Source organism: Colossoma macropomum, unplaced genomic scaffold (assembly GCF_904425465.1).
Source record: "Colossoma macropomum unplaced genomic scaffold, Colossoma_macropomum, whole genome shotgun sequence".
Lineage (NCBI taxonomy): Eukaryota > Metazoa > Chordata > Actinopteri > Characiformes > Serrasalmidae > Colossoma > Colossoma macropomum.
Genome location: NW_023495280.1, coordinates 2,054,512 through 2,072,173, shown reverse-complemented (window position 1 = coordinate 2,072,173; position 17,662 = coordinate 2,054,512). Strand labels below are relative to the sequence as shown.

The 17,662-nt window shown below is 38.3% G+C and overlaps 1 protein-coding gene across 2 annotated transcripts in view; it reads right to left on the bottom strand.

Moving 5' to 3' along the window:
* The window catches only part of cavin2a (caveolae associated protein 2a), a 29,691-nt gene extending 12,599 nt beyond the window's left edge, over window positions 1-17,092 (bottom strand). Inside the window, exon 1 of one of the 2 annotated variants that reach the window (XM_036561893.1) lies at window positions 15,919-17,092. In XM_036561893.1, the coding sequence (XP_036417786.1) occupies window positions 15,919-16,491 (573 nt within the window). In that variant the 5' untranslated portion in view covers window positions 16,492-17,092. The remainder of the gene's footprint in view (window positions 1-15,918) is intronic. The other variant, XM_036561892.1, reaches the window with a different exon arrangement.
* Window positions 17,093-17,662: the final 570 nt, after the last annotated feature.

Sequence of the window (17,662 nt, the reverse complement as noted above, 5' to 3'; positions counted from 1 at the left end):
AGAGTATCTATTTAGGTGCAGCCAAGCAAGCTCTCCCAGTGGTAAGACTTCAGGAGCTGGACAGAAGGCCTTACATGTTAGATAAACTACCAACAAAATTAATAAGTGACAGAGGAATCAATTAACAAAACATATGAGATGCCTTTTACAGGCTTTAAAGGTGGCCTAGCCATTGGCTGCCACTGCATGATGAAGCATCTTATATACCTACATAATACACTATAGTGAGAGTACAGCACTGAGAACCAATGGAATATTCTGGAACAAACATCTTTGGTTAAACTAGACATAGTAAATATGTTGTGCTTTGTTGGTTTTTAGCAAATCGACTTAATATAGGGTATTTTTCATGCTTTAACACATAATAAAAAGATGTTATTTATATAATTTTGCAACATACCACTCTGACACAAGGTAAGACATTGCCTTTGCTGTAGCAGGAAGTAACTGTGAGGACCATTATATGAGCTAACATGATGCTCTACAACCATAGCCATGATCTGGAATTCAAAGTAACAAACAAACACACGCGCAGCAGATAAAATGTGTTCACTCACCCATTACCTCCTCTTGATGGATGGACAGAAGTTCAAAGAATCGCTGGCGTCTTTCCCAGATGATAAAATGTGGAAAAGTACGGCCAGTTGGCCAGAACATGCAGTTCAGGGAGATGCTGGGCCATCTCCTAGTGCTAGTGGTTTTTTACTGCGGGTTTTAGCAGTGGCTGCACTAGACCACGGGATAATGGCTGGTGTTTACCTCACTGCAGTCGTCCTCAACTAAATGAACAATTGCAACTTTGTTGTAAATTAAAAAGCCTTAATTTCTGTATTAATGTCATGTTGTCCGTCATTTTACTATCCTCTACACTCTCTGACCACTATATTAGAAACAACTATCTTGCAGTCAAGCAAGCATCCTTTATTTTCACTCAGGAAACATTGAGGGTAACCCTCATTTTCAATGCAGCCAAGCATTTACAATGCAAAGGGACTGAAAATATAATAACATGGAATTTAATCAGTTTAAAATAAAATAAACTGAACAGGATGAACAGAATTAACAGTAAAGGGAAGAATTTAAGAGAACAATTAAGATTTAATTAATAAGGGGAACAAAAATAAAAATAAAATTAAATAAAAAGCATAAAGAAAAAAATTAAACTCAACTAAAACAGTTACAGGTTGTCTCAATGTGGCTACAAATTAAACATTTAATTGAGTGACACCAAAGTGCCAGGTTTTAGAGACTCCTGTAGTGAATTTCAGCTCACTGGGGCACTGTGGCTAAACAAAGACAGTGAAGTGAGATGACAAGATCTACATGTTGTATTGTTCATATAAGTCATTGTTATGGTCTATTGTCTCATTAAAGTGTGAGAGAGTGCTCAAAAATGTTTGTTTCTGTCAACTGTTTGTTGCTGCTGGAGAAGAAATTTGCTAGCTAACTTTCTACCACTAAGTGAAACTGAAATGGCTCTGTATTATGACCCTAATATGTTAGCCACAAGTTAGCATGCTAGTCCAACAATACAGTGATGCAATATACCTTTAGAAAGCTTGAAATCTCAGGATTTGATTCCCTCAAACCATTTTATGATCCATTATTCACAGCAGTTATGATTATCTCATTTGCAACATAAGCACCACAAATGAACAAACGATAGCAAATCTGTGGGTCCTTGCCTTCAATGCCTTGCTGCTATCCACAGAGACATAATCCAAAACATGTGGTCTTGATAACATGGCAAGAGTCACAGATCAGTTTAGAGATCTGTGAGTCAGGTGGAAATAAACTCCTCCATTCTAGCTTGGGTTACTCTGTCAGTAATTTGCACAATTATTCTGATGTTTGGCAAAAAGAACTGGAAAGTGTTACCTTTCAAATGAGACCAAGATCATGACTATAGCCCAAGTATGAGGGAACAGTGCTCCTTTTACTTTGGGTATGCCATTTCAGGCAAAAGTGGGATGACAGTTAACAGGTTAGCCCTTCAGCATGACTAATATAGATTTAACAGGCCTCTGGATTAATAATCCATCTCTGAATAAACAGTGTACAACTGAATACAGCATGCTTTAGGGCTGGGTTTGTACAGTATATCCTGTACTGCTATCTCTGTGTGAAGATAAAAAGGACTCGAAGAGCGTTGATGAGTCTGAATCAGTAGATCGAGAATCTTTGGTGTTTTTCTCATACATCAATTTATTTTTCCAATGTTCTGTCTCCTCCCATTAGCTGTCAGGTTGCTCTGCTATGTGTCTCTCTGCTTACTGGCTCTCCTTACTGAGCTCTGCATTCTGCTTTCTTCATTCTTTCTTTCCTTACAGTTCACTTTCTTTTTACTTTAGTCTTTTCCAGAAGAACATTTCTCTCTCTCTCTTTTTCTCTTTCTGTCTCTACTTTTCTCTTTTTCACTTTTTTTTCAGTTTTCTCTTTGTCTCTATTTATCATTTTTTTCTTTCACACTATTTCTTTCTTTTCTTCTGTCATTTTCTGTCTTTTATTATTATCTCTGTTCTATCTTTATGTCTCTCTGTCTTCTCTCTCTATCTCTTTCTCAGACCACAGACATTCACTGTCTCTGTTTATCTTTTTCTTTCATTCTGTTTCTGTCCATCTCTCATTTTTTGTCTTTTTATTTCTCTTTAGTTTCTTTTTTTCTTTTATCTTGTTTTTCTGTCTTCTCTTTTTCTCTGTCATTCTTTCTTTTTCATGTCTCTTTTCTCTATTTTTTTTACTATCTTTCTTTCTCCCACCTCTCATTTTCTCTCGTTCTCTCGTTCTCTTGTTCTCTCTCTCACTCTTACTCTCCCAGGGAGTGAAACCTTGGAGCTCTGGGAGAGAGATACAGAGGAATGATAACAATGAGAAGAAGCCCAGCACAAACAAACTGCCGAGTGTGTAGGAATGAAGGCACGTGTCTTTAACTTCATCGTGCTGAACAGACCCTTACTGCCCAAGCTGCATTTTTGGGCAACCACTGCATAACTGTAAAATGATGCTCAGATCACACGTTAGCATTGAGATAAAGGCTGTCCAGGCTCATGAATGTGTTTATGAGTTTACTACTTTACTAACAGCTCTCTGTTAGTGAGCTGAAAAAGACAGGGCTGTAATGCTACTGTAAAGTTGGGATCCTGTGCAAAATGTAAATAAAAACAACATGCAATCATATGCAAATCATTCAAACCCTATATTTAATTGAAAATAGTACAAAGACAATGTATCAAATGTTGAAACTAAGAAATTTTATTGTTTTTTGAAAAATAAATGCCCATTTTGAATTCAATGCCAACAACACATTCCAAAAAAGTAGGGGGCAACAAAAGGCTGGTAAAGTTGTGTAATGCTAAAAAAAGCACCTTGTGGTTGATTGGCAACAGGTCAGTAACCTGATTGGATATAAAAAAAAGCATCCTACAGAGGCTGAGCCTTTTAGAAGTTAAAATGGGGAGGAGTTCACCACTCTGTGAAAGACTGCACGGGCAAATAATGCAACAATTAAAAAATAACATGTCTCAACGTAAAATAGCAAAAAACATTTGATTTTCATCATCTACGGCACATAAAATCATTAAACGATTCAGAGAATCTGGAGAAATCTCTATATGCAAGGGACAAAGTCAAAAACCAGTATTTGCTGGCCGTCACCTTTGGGCCCTCAGGCGGGACTGCGTTAAAACAGACATGATTCGAACACTTCTGAAAACCACTGTCTGTGAAAATAGTTAATCGCTGCATCCACAAATGCAAGTTAAATCTCTAAAATGAAGAAACCATATATAAACAGGATCCAGAAATGCTGCCACCTTCTCTGGGCCCGAGTTAATTTAAAATGGACTGAGGGGAAGTGGAGAAGTGTCCTGCGGTCCGACGAATCAACATTTGAAATTATTTTTGGAAATCATGGACACTGTGTCCTCCTGGCTAAAGACCACTCAGCTTGTTATCAGTGCACAGTTTAAAAGCCAATATTCATGATGTTATGGGGGTGCACTGGTGCACATACCATGGGTGATGTGCACATCTGTGAAGGTACCATTAATGCTGAATGATATATACAGGTTTTGGCAACATATGCTGCCATTCAGACATCTTTTTCAGGGAAGGCCTTGCTTATTTCAGCAAGACAATGTCAAACCACATTCTTCATGTATTACAACAGCATTGCTCTGTATTAAAAGAATCCGGGTGCTAAACTGGCCTGCCTGCAGTCCAGACCTGCCACCCACCACTGAAAACATTTGGCACATTATGAAATGAAAAATATGACAAAGGAGACCCTGAACTGTTGAGCAGCTGAAATCCTATATCAAACAAGAACGGGAAAACATTTGTGTGTTGTGAATGTGTTGTTGGCATCAATTTCAAACTGGGCATATATTTTTCAAAAAAACAATAAAATTTCTCAGTTTCAACATTTCCACATTTACCTTTAAAAATATGGTTTACATGATTTGCATATTATTGCATTCTATTTTTATTTACATTCTGCACAATATCCCAATTTTTTTGGAAATGGGGTTATAACAAAGTAATGACAAAATGCTGAGTGGCACTCTGTGACATGCTGAAAAACTGAACAGTGCTCATAGTCATTAGCGCCAGTATTTTATTGCTCCAGTCTTTATAATTAAAACTGTGTTTAGTGTTCTTGTTGCACTTATCATTATGACTTGAAGGTGTTCAATCCCCCGAGTGCTGCACGAACAACCAAAGTCTTTAGTTCATTACATTAAACTATCACTCTGAGACTCTTTTTTTGGCCTTATGTCCTTTGTGCTGTTTTCTGAGCTGAAAAGTCAAAGATGAACTGTCATTTACATGTAGAAACAACCAAAATGGTGAGTGTATTCTGTTACATCCATATGCCTGCATGACACATGCATGCGAAGGGGAGTCAGAATTCAGTACAACACCAGTGCAAGTGTGTGCACCTTCATTTAAAACAGTGGTTTCGAATGTTTGGACATTGCTGGAGTGGTGTGCGGTGGCTGTAAGCATGATAGTAGCACAGTAATGACTACATACATCACAAAACACATTTGATTTTGGCTTTTACTCAGTCACTCAACTTTATGCTCTCAGATATCAATTTTAGCATCAGTTAGTTGGAACAGCCTGTGCTGTGTGGCACATTTGGCCTGCTAACTAAAACGCTACAATGCCAAACACCACACGCTCAATTTCAGTTTTCTGCCACTCACTTTTGCTCTGTCAGACATAATTATTATTTTTTTAGTTTTTAGAATCTAAACTTGTGTCAACAGAGCACTGCTTAGTCAGAATTAAACCTGTACTGTGGTTTGTAGCACTGTTTGGGTCACTTAGCCTGCTCGCTAAGCTAATGTTAATGCAGGTTTTCCATTGGTACACCTATATAGTGAACCTATAAGGTAGATGGGGCTTTCTGGCCACTTTATCAGAAACCCCTGCCCTGTGGCTCCACCTTACTGGTATACATTTAGAGACTGTAGCACATCTGTTAATTCACAGTTTGTTAGCCAGCCTCTTTATCAGCGGTCAGTTTCTGACCATAGAGCAGCTCTTGAATGGATGTTTTTGGGTGGTGGACCGCTCTAAAGCTAGCAGCGACACTGATGTAGTAAAAACACTAATAACACTGTTGTGCCTGTGTCACTGTGTTGAGAATGGTCTAACAGTGATAATGTGGACAGAAACTGATGAATGGGGTAAACAGCACCCGACCAACTGTGTATGACAACAGATGGGCTGCAGTCTGTAATTGTACATCTCTGTTACTTTTAAGGATAGGCCTTCAGTTTGGCCCATAAATGTCAAAAGACCTCTACAATAATGTTTTCTTTCAAGATGCAGGAAATGGCATCTTAAATCGAGTTGATGTATCTAATATTTCTCATTTCGAGAGAATTGTGGGAATATTAAAATATTATTTAACCTAATTCAATATAGTTTTTACTTGTTTTGAAGCATTTTTATTACGTGAAATTATCTCACTATGACAGCCAAACTATCTGCCAAAATAGTGAGATCATTTCACTTAATAAAATTACTTCATTATTTAATTCCACATGATTTTGTGGAATTTTTGTTCAAAGATATGTGGGAAGCATGAGACATTGTTCCCTCAACCCTTAGGTATTAAGTTGGCTTAAATGACATTTTCTTCTTTCATTTATTGTTCTTCTATGGTTAAAAATTTGCAATGCTACACTCTTAAAAGGATGGTTCTAAAGACAATGGTTCTATATAGAACCATGAACACTCAAAAAACAATTTGCATGCTCAAACATTTCCTTGCATGGTGAAATCATTCTTCAGATTAATGGAGAATGTGTTGTATATGGTTCTACATAGATCTCTTTTGAAAAGGGTTTTATATAGAACCAAAAAGCGTTCTTTTGTTACAAGCTTGACATCGTAACAATAGCTGAACCCTTTTTGCTGCTATATAGAACCATATACAACACATTCTCCACAAACGTGAAGAACCATTTCACCATGCAGAGAAGCTTTAAGCTAGAACAACCACAAAACTTTACCACAGCAATCATAGCAATGACCTAGCAACACCTTAGCAACAACCTGACTATGTAGGTGAATATGTAGGTGAAGTCAATATAGTCAGTTCTACACCTCACCTACTACTAGAGACTACTAGATTTAGGCTTTCATAACTAAATGTGAAAACGTGTCAAAACAACAGGCCCTCAGTTGGGGGCGGCGATGTGGGGGGCAGGGGGGGGGTGCTGAGGGTTTTTTACTGGTACACATATATAATGGACCTATAAGGTAGATGGGGCTTAAAGTGAGTAAATTCCTAATAAAGTGTGCAGTGACTGTAGCCTGAGAGTTGGTAAGTAGGATCCATTTGCAAGTTACAGTAGATCAGAGCAGCCTGAATGTTCTGAAAATATTCAGTGGACGGGAAACATGCAAATCTTTCCATCTCTTTGTTTTTGCTCATGCCAACTGCAAAAAATCTGATATTTTAGATGAAGGTCTTTTGTAGTAAAATAGTGAAACTTTGGTCTTCAGGAAAGAAACATGTTTTTGTTTGCTAACTGAATGCTTTTTGTTGGTTCAGCCAGTGTGTTATTGGACAAAGTGATTAGTCTGAATGTGTTTTGGTAGAGCCTGGCCGGTTGCTGTCACAAATGCCCTTGCGATAGGACGTCCTATAAACAGAAGCTATCGGAGGACTTCCTTTTGTAGCAAACTCCCCTACCCCACACCCCATCCCCTGAAGAGCCCTGGACATTCCCACAATTCATGGCCTTCACAGACAGCTTAATTGTCAAGAATCCAAATTACAAAGGGCCACAAATAACACTGGATCAGATATACGCACACCCAAAACTGACCACAACAACTGGACACAGAGCTGCCTGTTTTGAATGGCAGTTACCTGGCAGTATTTGGTTGAATGTGTTATTTTGGATGATTTTGTTTCTTCCTATGAGGTATAACTGAATGAGCTACAAAGGGATTAAACAAATGAATTCGGTTGATCTTGTGTTGAGAGATATGTGACTGGAAAAATGTAAGAATGTAAGACATTTGTTCATGAACTTTTAGTTATTAAGTTGATGAGAAAAAAATCAATTTACTGTTCTTCATTTTCCTCTCATTATTATTATTCTACATTCATAAATTTTTAAGCTACTCCATCTACAGCTTTTGAGCTACAACCACAAAACTTTACCATAGCATATATCATAGCAACAGCCTAGCAATACCTTAGCAACCCGGGATACCATAGCAACAGCGTAGGAACTTCTTTGCAATCACCTAGGACACCATAGCAATGGCCTAGAAACACCTGAGCAACCACCTGATATAGCAGTATATACAGTGGTCTAGCAATATGTTATCAACCACCTAGGATAACTTGGCAGTGGCCTAGCAACACCTTAGTAACTTTCTGGGATAGCAAAGCAACAGCTTAGCAACACTATAGCCACCTAGCGAACAGCTTAGCAACACTATAGCAACACTATAGCCACCTAGCAACCTCAAAGCAACAACACACTGCCTGGACCTAAATAAACCAAATTAATAAAGGGTTCTGCAACTGCTTTAACTTTTGAAACATTATTAGCTGACTTTGTCAAGCCAACTTAAAATTCATTTACAGCCTTTCTTTCTAGTTACTGTCAGTTTGCTGTACATTTCATTTATATTACATAGTTATTTGTAAGTAATTACATAATTACTTACATAGGTAATTAATAACACACATTCAATTTACATTGTGTATCAATGCACTTTTTCTTCTGTTTGTTTTGATGTAAAGAATAACAAAAACGTCAAAATATATAGTATATATTTTTTCTTCACAGTAAAGGACAGCAATAACTTTTCATCAAATTCAAATCAAAACAAAATGTCCTCATCTACTTAAAAACACAAACTCAGGAGAGTTAATCGTCCTCTACAGCCACTGATCAGACTTCATTTACACATACTCAAATATACATTCTATACAACTATACTATCATCTGGGATATGTAGTGCCTTATAGTAATGGGGCACTGGATCAGCCATAACTTTCTACAACATCTTTGCAAATTGTTCTAAAAATAAAAGCAGCTCGCACCAGATTAAACCTGTAGTAGCTGAAAACAGTGGTTGGAAAAAACACCCACCGGAATTGTAAATGAAGAGCTAAGCTGGAAACAGACCGGCCAGTTCAGGGCACAGGATGAGCACTGGAGCACAAACAAAAACAAACACGGCCCCAAACGGACTGTAATTAAGGCCCTCTTTACTGGCGCTCATTAGCAATCGTTAAGCCTTGTTAGAGCTTGTTAAGGGGAAAGTTGAAGGGAACGATGCAGCCAAGCGATGCGGCCCATCACTCTACACACGTATTTGGGGTTCTTTCTTTTCTGGGGCCCCCTGTGTATCTCAAGCCCACCTTCCACCTCAGATAGCACGCACAGTGCACCAAGTGTTCATAACTACTTTGGCATGGAAGGATGCGTGTCGGACAGATTGGCCTTATTCAAGAAAAAAAAGACAGAAGCAAAGTCACATGTTTAATTCTGAGGCACAAACTGGAGGCTAACAGCAAAACGTTTATGCTGTGATTGTCAAGTGCAATATTTCTCCGTTTATTTACTGTTTATTTATTTGCTATTTTATTCACTGTGCAATACTCACTACAATACATACATTTCTACATTTCTAAATTTAAATTTAATACTTTGTATATTTTTCTTATAATTTTTCTTATAATTTTTCGTATATTTTTCTTATAATCTTTGTACATATACATATATATCTTTATACTTTTATTGTTTATTCTATTTAAATATTGTTTGTATATTTCCTGCTGCTCTGTCTTCTGTGCTGCTGTAACACCGCAAATTTCCCCGTTGTGGGATTAATAAAGGATTATCTTATCTTATCTTATCTTATCTTATTTGCTGTTAAACTGGAATTCCACCACAAAATGTATGTATAATTAAATGGTTAAGATGTAAACAAAATCATTCAGAGTGGTTTGGTGTGAAATGCTCCATTCTAGAAAAAGTCAGAACTGTTCACAGTGATGATGATAGGAACCAGACATCCACCTCTAAAAGCAGTGGTGGACAGTAACGAAATAAATGTAATTCGTTACTGTACTTAAGTAGTTTTTTTGTGTGTCTGTACTTTACTGAAGTATTTCCATTTTGGGCAACTTTTTACTTTCACTCCACTACATTTCAAAGACAAATATCTTACTTTTTACTCCACTACATTATGCAAAATCTGTTGTTCCTTTTGGCTCATGAGTGTATAAAAACGTAACATGTCAAAACAAAAGAAGCACAAAGGGTACAATGAGGGTACAGCGCGCACTTTGTTTTGAGCTTGTTTTGACTTGTTGGACATACCTACCCAGTGCAAGCATACGGTTCAACATCAGTGCAGCAGTGTAAAATTTTGGGAGTGCCTGTTCCTACATAAATGATGGAACTAACCTAAAACTTTGTGGGTAAATAGTCCACAACATAGAAATATGTACACATATGCAGTTGTGACTGGCATGTGTCTTCTTTCTGAATTTATACAAACACCATTTCATTTTATATTAAATTTGTTTTCGCTCACTTATGTTTATGAACAGAGACCTACAGATGTGATATAGTAAAGGAAAACTCATTTGTGAACCTGTGTTTAAAGCAAGTTTTTATTAAACTGAAACTTGTAACTAAGTTGCAAATAAATCTTAAGCCGAAACTTGTTTGCAAAAAGTTATTTCATGGCCACTTGGTTCTACCTAATGGGAATTGTTTGCCTTCAGTGTTTTGTGCTTATGATCATTTTAATAATGATATTCGATTAAAAGATTGGTTTACCAAGAGTGACACTAGAGTATTTTCACCTAAAACGAGTTAATAAAGCAAGAGTCTTGTTACACAAATGGTAATAGGACAGTAGAGTCATAATTAATCTTTCAGTACTTTTACTTTCGATATTTAAGTACATTTGAAAGCAAATACTTTTGTACTTTTACTCAAGTGGAGGTCTAAAGGAAGGATTTTTACTAGATTTTTACTGGAGTAATATTTTATCTTTTATCTTACTTTAACTCAAGTACATGATTTGTGTACTTCATCTACCACTGTCTAAAAGCTACCACACAGAAAGTTATTACATGAAACGGTTATGAATACATGCCTGAAACATTGTTTTATGGTAGTTTTGAGGATATTGAACAAAATAGCCCCAAATTAAAATTTTTGTTTTTAGATGTTCTGCTATTTTACCCTTATTTTACCCATTTGAAACCTCAACTAGGTATAAAGACACATCTAGGTTCACTGGTAGTTTGGGATAGTAAATAAAGATGGCTATATTTGTGTTGTACACGTATATATAGAACCATATACAACACATTCTACATCAAACTGAAGAACCATTTCACCATACAGAGAACCCCTTAAGCATGCAAATGGTGCTTTGGTTCCTGTTACCATCACTGTAAAGAAATATACAATGAGTTTACAATGAACCATTTCACACCAAACCACTCTGAATGATCTCACTGAAGAAATTATGTTGAAATTTTTAAAAATCGGTGCAGTTCTCCCTTAAACTAGAACTGTTGTTTCAAGTACTGGGCAGAGTACAGAATAACTAATATTCAATAATTAATATTCAAAGTTCAAAAGTTTGGAATCAATGTTGTCAATAATATAAACAAATTAGTCTCAAATAAGTTGTAGGACGTTAGGAAGCTATAAACAAAAATTAAGAAATTTTAGGTTTGTTCACAACTGTGGAAGATTCTAAAATTGGCGAGAAAGCTGTATAACATTGCAAATTAATTTCTAATAAAATTACATCCATAATTTGTCATCTTTCAAAAGTGGAGATCAAATATTAAAAAAAAGATTGTAAAAAATTGTTGCAGGATATTATATAGTATCCTGTTCACAAGATTCATGAAATATTGAATAAAACATCTAAAATACATTTTTATTAAAAGTTTATAATACTTATATCCACTGTATAATATTACAAGTGATACCAACCTTTTGAACAGTAGTGTATTTGCCGTTAGACTAAATCTACTCTTAAAAGAGATGGTACTTCAAGGCTTCTTTAGTAAAGAGAATGGTTCTATTTAGAACCGTGGGTTCTGTATGGGGCCATTTTATGCTTAAATGGTTCTTTGCATGGTGAAAATTTCTCCTGATTGATTGAGAATATGTTGTATATGGTTCTGTATAACACCAAAAATGGTTCTGCTACTGTTACAATGTCAAGCTTGTATCAATAGAGTAACCCTTTTTGGTGCTATACAGAACCATTTTCAAAAATGTTACATATAGAACAATGTACAAGAACTGTTTCATCATGCAAAGAACAAGTTAAGTATAAAATTCTTATATATAGAACTCATGGTTCTAAATAGAACCATTCTCTTCACTAAAGATCCCTTGAAGAACCATCATTTGCGTGTGTTTGCACTATTTGTTTTAACTCATTTTTCCATATTGATAAGGCACAACAGATATGACAAGAGTACGATAAAGACAGCAAAGTATGGCAAAGCAATGATCTGTTATCAGCTGACCACAGAAGTGAATGCAGGCAACCAATCTAGAGCACTGCAAATCTCCATTTCCTATAGTTCCACAGCACTGTAGTTACTGCAACGTGTAAAATTAGCCTAAGCAGCTAAATTGCCAAACAGAACAACAGTTACAGCTTCAGAGGAGAGAAAATGAATGCTTGTGTCTTTCAGTCACACCTGGCCTGACATTTTAAGCATAGCACAGTGTGCACAAGCCACCATTTTGCTACATGTAGACCAGTTGTGTGTGCTAACAGGAGACACACCCCACTGATAACAGCCTAGGCTCACACGCACACATGCAAAGCAACTATCTAGGGATATGCTAGAATTGGCTTCGGTAGACTATAGATGTGTTAAGAAGTTTGATGTGATCCGTCACTAATGCTAGTTATCAATTTGGTGAGTTTTGTAACTGTAACCCAGATAGCAAGGGGACAGTGAGCCACTGCTGCTCCACTGATAGCAAAGCTGATGGCCCAACTGACAACTGCTATCACCAGGGCACTGGCTTTTTGCTTGTTTTTTCTAGGTGTTAAGCTAGCAATTAATCAGAGTTTTAGACAAAGTGTTTCTCAACATGTGATGGCATTCAGGGACTGCGAGCACTGTTCATTGTCTTAGCATGTCACAGGATGCCCCTCAGCATTTTATCATTACTACATTACTTGAAAGCCATATCAAGACCACTGAAAGCCAAAGTAGATCACATGTGGCTTGAAAGTTACATCTAGAAAGGCAGCCAGTCTTTTAGACGAATGGACTAATGTTAATGGTAAGTTGCCTAATGTTATTAGCCTAACGTTACTAGCCTAGTCTTTTTCACCTTGTATATTTCAGCTCCAAAGCAGTTTGTGAAGTGTTAGTGATGCCAAACTGATGCCAAGCGTGATTAATTTTGTTGAAAGTTTTATTTTATTAGATTTACTTGGGTAAATTGTGAAAAATTAATTTGATGCATCCCAGCAAGAAAAAAACAGCATAAAACAGCATGGCTGGTAACCAGCAAAACCAGCATATTTTGTGTTTTGGCTGCTGCTATGCTGGTGACGATGCCGGATGACCAGCTTAGATTGGCGTGGAATTCATGGAATAAAGATTCTAATTTTTGGTGGCTTTCAGTGATATATAGAGCAAAAGCAAATGTGCAGAACTAAAAATTGGGGGCCTACTGTCTTGCTGCTTGTGCACAAAACTAATAAATCTAATAGCTTTGATTTCTCACTTGCAGGTAATGATAGTCATGCTGGTTGAGAATGTTCCTGTTATCAACCTGCTGTCTGTAGGCTGAGCTCTGCCAATAAAATCAAAGTTAAGTTTGTGGAACGGCCATGCCACAGTCAGCGAAGAATGTTTGTCTTTGTGCTATATTAGTCCTACTAAATATGCTGTCATGCATGCTTTTCCGCGCGTGCATTGCAAAGCTAACAGCACAAACACTCGTTCATCTCCATGCAGTTCCAGACTCTTGCAATTCCTTTACTCCTGCACAACCAGGATCTGTTCAGCAATGCAAATAATCTAGCCTACTCAGATACATCCCCTGCTCCTGCATGCCCATACAAGCTCTGATGCTAATGTGGCTTAATGGATGCAGTTAGTTCTAGAAACTTTAGAACTCCACCTGCACGCATGGATCTGCACAGGAATTCTTAGGTGCCAAGGGGGCTAAACTGCGATGGACCCCACCCTCTTCTCCTCTACTACAACTGAATGCTTGAAAACACTGAGTAATAATGTTCAACATGATAGTTATTTCTAAACACTGGAATCCAGGTTATGCAAGATATTCAGATCTTAGATATTTACAAGGATTGTGTTATGAGCTATTTAAACCTAAAGCATTAACGGGAGAGTAATATTTTATATAATAATTTATACAAAATCATTATATATAGGGCACTTTCTATTAAGTTCTTCCAAACCCTAACCCCTAAATTTACACTTGTGAAAATGTTACATTTTTTGTAGCTTTTTAAAATGTTTTAAAAAGATCTCTTTGATTTTATTTAAAGTAAAGTTGAAAGATTTAGATTTATCATAAGTTTAATTTCTACATTTCTATGTCACATTTTTATGTCACTACCAAAACACAAAGAGTTGTAGTCTATAGGCGGAGCCTTATGTTAGCCACGCACCTACATTTTAAAGCATCCCTGACCCTCATGGTCACATGATGAGCAGTTAGATCCCATTGTTTTGAAGTGAATGTGTCCCAACACAGCTGTTTTTCTAGTTGTTTTGCCGGTCATGTACCGGCTAGCATTTTTGAGTTTTGTACAAAATTAGCTAAAATTGTCACTATCAAAACAGTCACTATTCAAACAATTGGTAAAGTTTCGGCAATGATTGTTTTGATAGTGACAAAATGGAATGTTCAATCATTTATTTTAACAAAACAAACATATTAAGGTATATTGTCACTAAAAGCAAAAGGATTTTAGTCTGAAGTACAAGTGTATTTTCAACTCTGACTTTCAACCAGTTCAGCAGAATGATCAAGAGGACCTAGAAGCCTACAGAATGCACAATATACCTGTAAGTATCCTGGGCACAGAAATAAGACATAATCAGTCACCTCATAGTATCTTACTGCTACCTGACTTGCTGAATTCATCCATTATCCTCCATTGCTTACTTTTGTTATCTTTGAAGAGTGTTGACATGCTGGTAAGATAAAGTGGAATGCCACTGGGAATATCTGAGTCTTCATGCATATCTCTAAGCAATTCAAACATTACAGTAAACTCCAGAGTGTGCCCCAGGCTTTTTTTTGAAAGTCTTTTCCCTCCCAAACAGAGGTATAGGCCATGTACCTCCTACAAAAATATGTCTCTGCATGCTTCCACAGGTGAAAAAGCCACCATGCTAGCGCGCTAATCAGCTAGTGGCTAGCTCCAGGGCAATCAGATAAGAAGAGAAGGCCTGAAAAGCACAGCTGCTTAAGTCAACACAACCCGCCCTTCAGATTAGCCAACCGGCAAGCAAGCTCCTGTCAGCATAATCGAGTTTCCTGAATGTGTATAATAGTGCAGGCTAAGCATACAATGCACCTCTCCTTAGGATCACAAAGATTAGTGAACCCAAACACAGTGAAAGGCTGCTGAGCTGGTTCAGCCAGCACACTTTATATGTCGTCAGTTCTTTTTGGGGCTCTGAGTGATGGCTGTAATATCAGTCAGAGGGGAAGAAAGTCGGTTGGTGCAAATGTAAACACACTGTAGCCGTTCATTGTTTATTGTGGAAAACGAAGACGAATGTGAGAATGAAGGAGAGATTACAAATGCTCTATAATCACATTTTCTGTGTTCCTTACAAGAAGGATCATATTTGCATATCTCTAACATGAGCTCACAAACATCCTTAACACCTGCTGCTGTTCACAGGCACAGTCCTTTTTTGAACGCTGAGCATGCAATTTAGGTTCCCACTGTCCTTTACAAATCTCCTTTTAGTTTTTGAAATTGGGACACACTGTACAAGGCACTGAAAAGCTGTTATATTCTAATCTGTAAAAAAATGTAAAAATTACAAAAAAAGAGATACAAGATTTTGTTCCAACAGCAACAATATGCTTCTAAAGATGAATCATGAATTGAGCTGCAACTACATCAGTTGCAGATTCTTAGTTACTTCTTTACACTAGGGGTTTCTAGCACAGTTTCTGCTCTGACACACCTACTAAAACAAACTGGTGAGTTGTATCAGGTGTTTTAGTGCAGGGAAATCCCCAAACTGTGCTGGAGGCCTTCCAGAACCAGAACTGCATCCCCCCTCCCTTGGTACAAATGACACTTTCTGGTTCAAGCCTTAAGCTTGCAGTGTTTACTGCAAGGAACGTGTCCTTGTTCACCTCTTACCTGGAAGATGAGCACCTTGAAATGGTTCCTCTTGAGCAGGTGGGCATGGTTGGCCTCCAGCCTCTTCACCTGGTTGCCCTGCCGCTCTAGGCGCTCCCGCACCTCCTTGACATAGCCACCGGTCTTACGTGAGCGCTCCAGCAGCTTGGCCACACTGTTGGAAGTGGTCGTGTGGGTCTTAGCTAGACGGGCGACATCACCCTGGACTCCGCGCACGACTCCCTCTAGCTCAGCCTGGCGCTTCTCCATTCGCCGCTGGTTCTCCTGCACTGCCTCGATCATCGCCACCAGCTTGTCCAGCAGGGCCACCACCGTGATGGCACTCACTTGGCCTGATATGGCTGTTGGGCTGGTTGGAGTCTTGGTGCTCAGGCGAGACAGGGTGTGGGTAGGGGATGAGGGTGCTGAACTGGGGTTGAATCCTGGGACGAGAAAGTCCTGGCCTTCCTGAGGATCCTGGGCTTCCAACGTTGGGTCAGGGGAAGGATCAGAGTTGGCTGTCCCAGGGAGGGAAGCTGGAGCTGCAGTCGCAGCTGCAGCACTTCGGTCAGCGTGAGCCGAATCTTCGCCCATCCTGCAGGATCTGTTCAAGGTCTGGTTTGGAGGTTTGAAAGAGGTCTCTTCTGTGAAGGTTCTGGAAGAAGCTGTGACAGTTCTCCTGAAGGATCTACAGTGAAGTTTCTTAATTACAGCCTTGGCTCTTCTGAATGTTGGGTTCAGGGTCTAAAGAGGTTTCCACTGTAAAGTTTCTAAAGTAAGCAATTAGATGGAGGTACGATGACTCCTTCAGCTTATCCTTGGAGGGAAAACCTGTGTGCTTGTATCTCAATTTGTCCTGTCACATGTACACATTTTCTCTGCCTCCCGCGTCTCTCGAACACAACATTCCTGACACTCCACTTAAAAACTCTACACACACCCAGAGGAGGAGCCTGGTTGCTGTGGTAGCAAAGCCCAACCCTTTAGTGTAATGCAAGACGTAGTGTCAATGGTCTGTGCCTGTTGGAGAAAACACAATGACTTTAAGATAACACGACTGTGCTTTTGCAGCAGCCGTGTTTGCTCACAGATATGTAACAATTGATGTCCACTGAATACGCACTGACCACACCTAAAATGTACCCAGAGTGCATCTTTCTGTGTGGCTTTTCACCCTCACCTCTTCCCTCTAATGATGTTTTTCAATCTTCTGTTGCTCGTACTAGGCAACACTGACATTTGGCCATGTGGAAATGAATGTTTGAACAATGAGCTCATCTTTGCCCTGGATCTGTGCCAGGACCAGCACTCATCACACACTTACACACACTGTCCCAATCTCACTTACACACACTCAAAATAAACCAACTCTGCAACTGGTCTCTGATATAAAAGTTGTGAGTGTCTTATGTGAGGTTACATCCTAATTAAGCACATGTGTTTAACACTCTGAAATCCTATTGTTCTCTTTTGTGCTAATACTGAACACCTTGGAATCAGATTAGCCAAAGAATTCCTGTCTAAAATGAACTAAGCTGCATTGTGTGGTTTGAGAAAGTGGCTTGTGTGCACAGCAGTGGATGTCAGCAATGGGAAAACTTCACTGCATAATGGACTTTTGTGTAGTGACATGAAACAAACTTGCTTTGATTGAATTTCTTTGCTTTACATACAGTTAGCCTGTTACCTCAAAGTCCTGTCACATTTTTGAATAATTTGACACACTTGCAATGCAAAAAAAAAAAGTAAGTACTGGGCTGTCTTA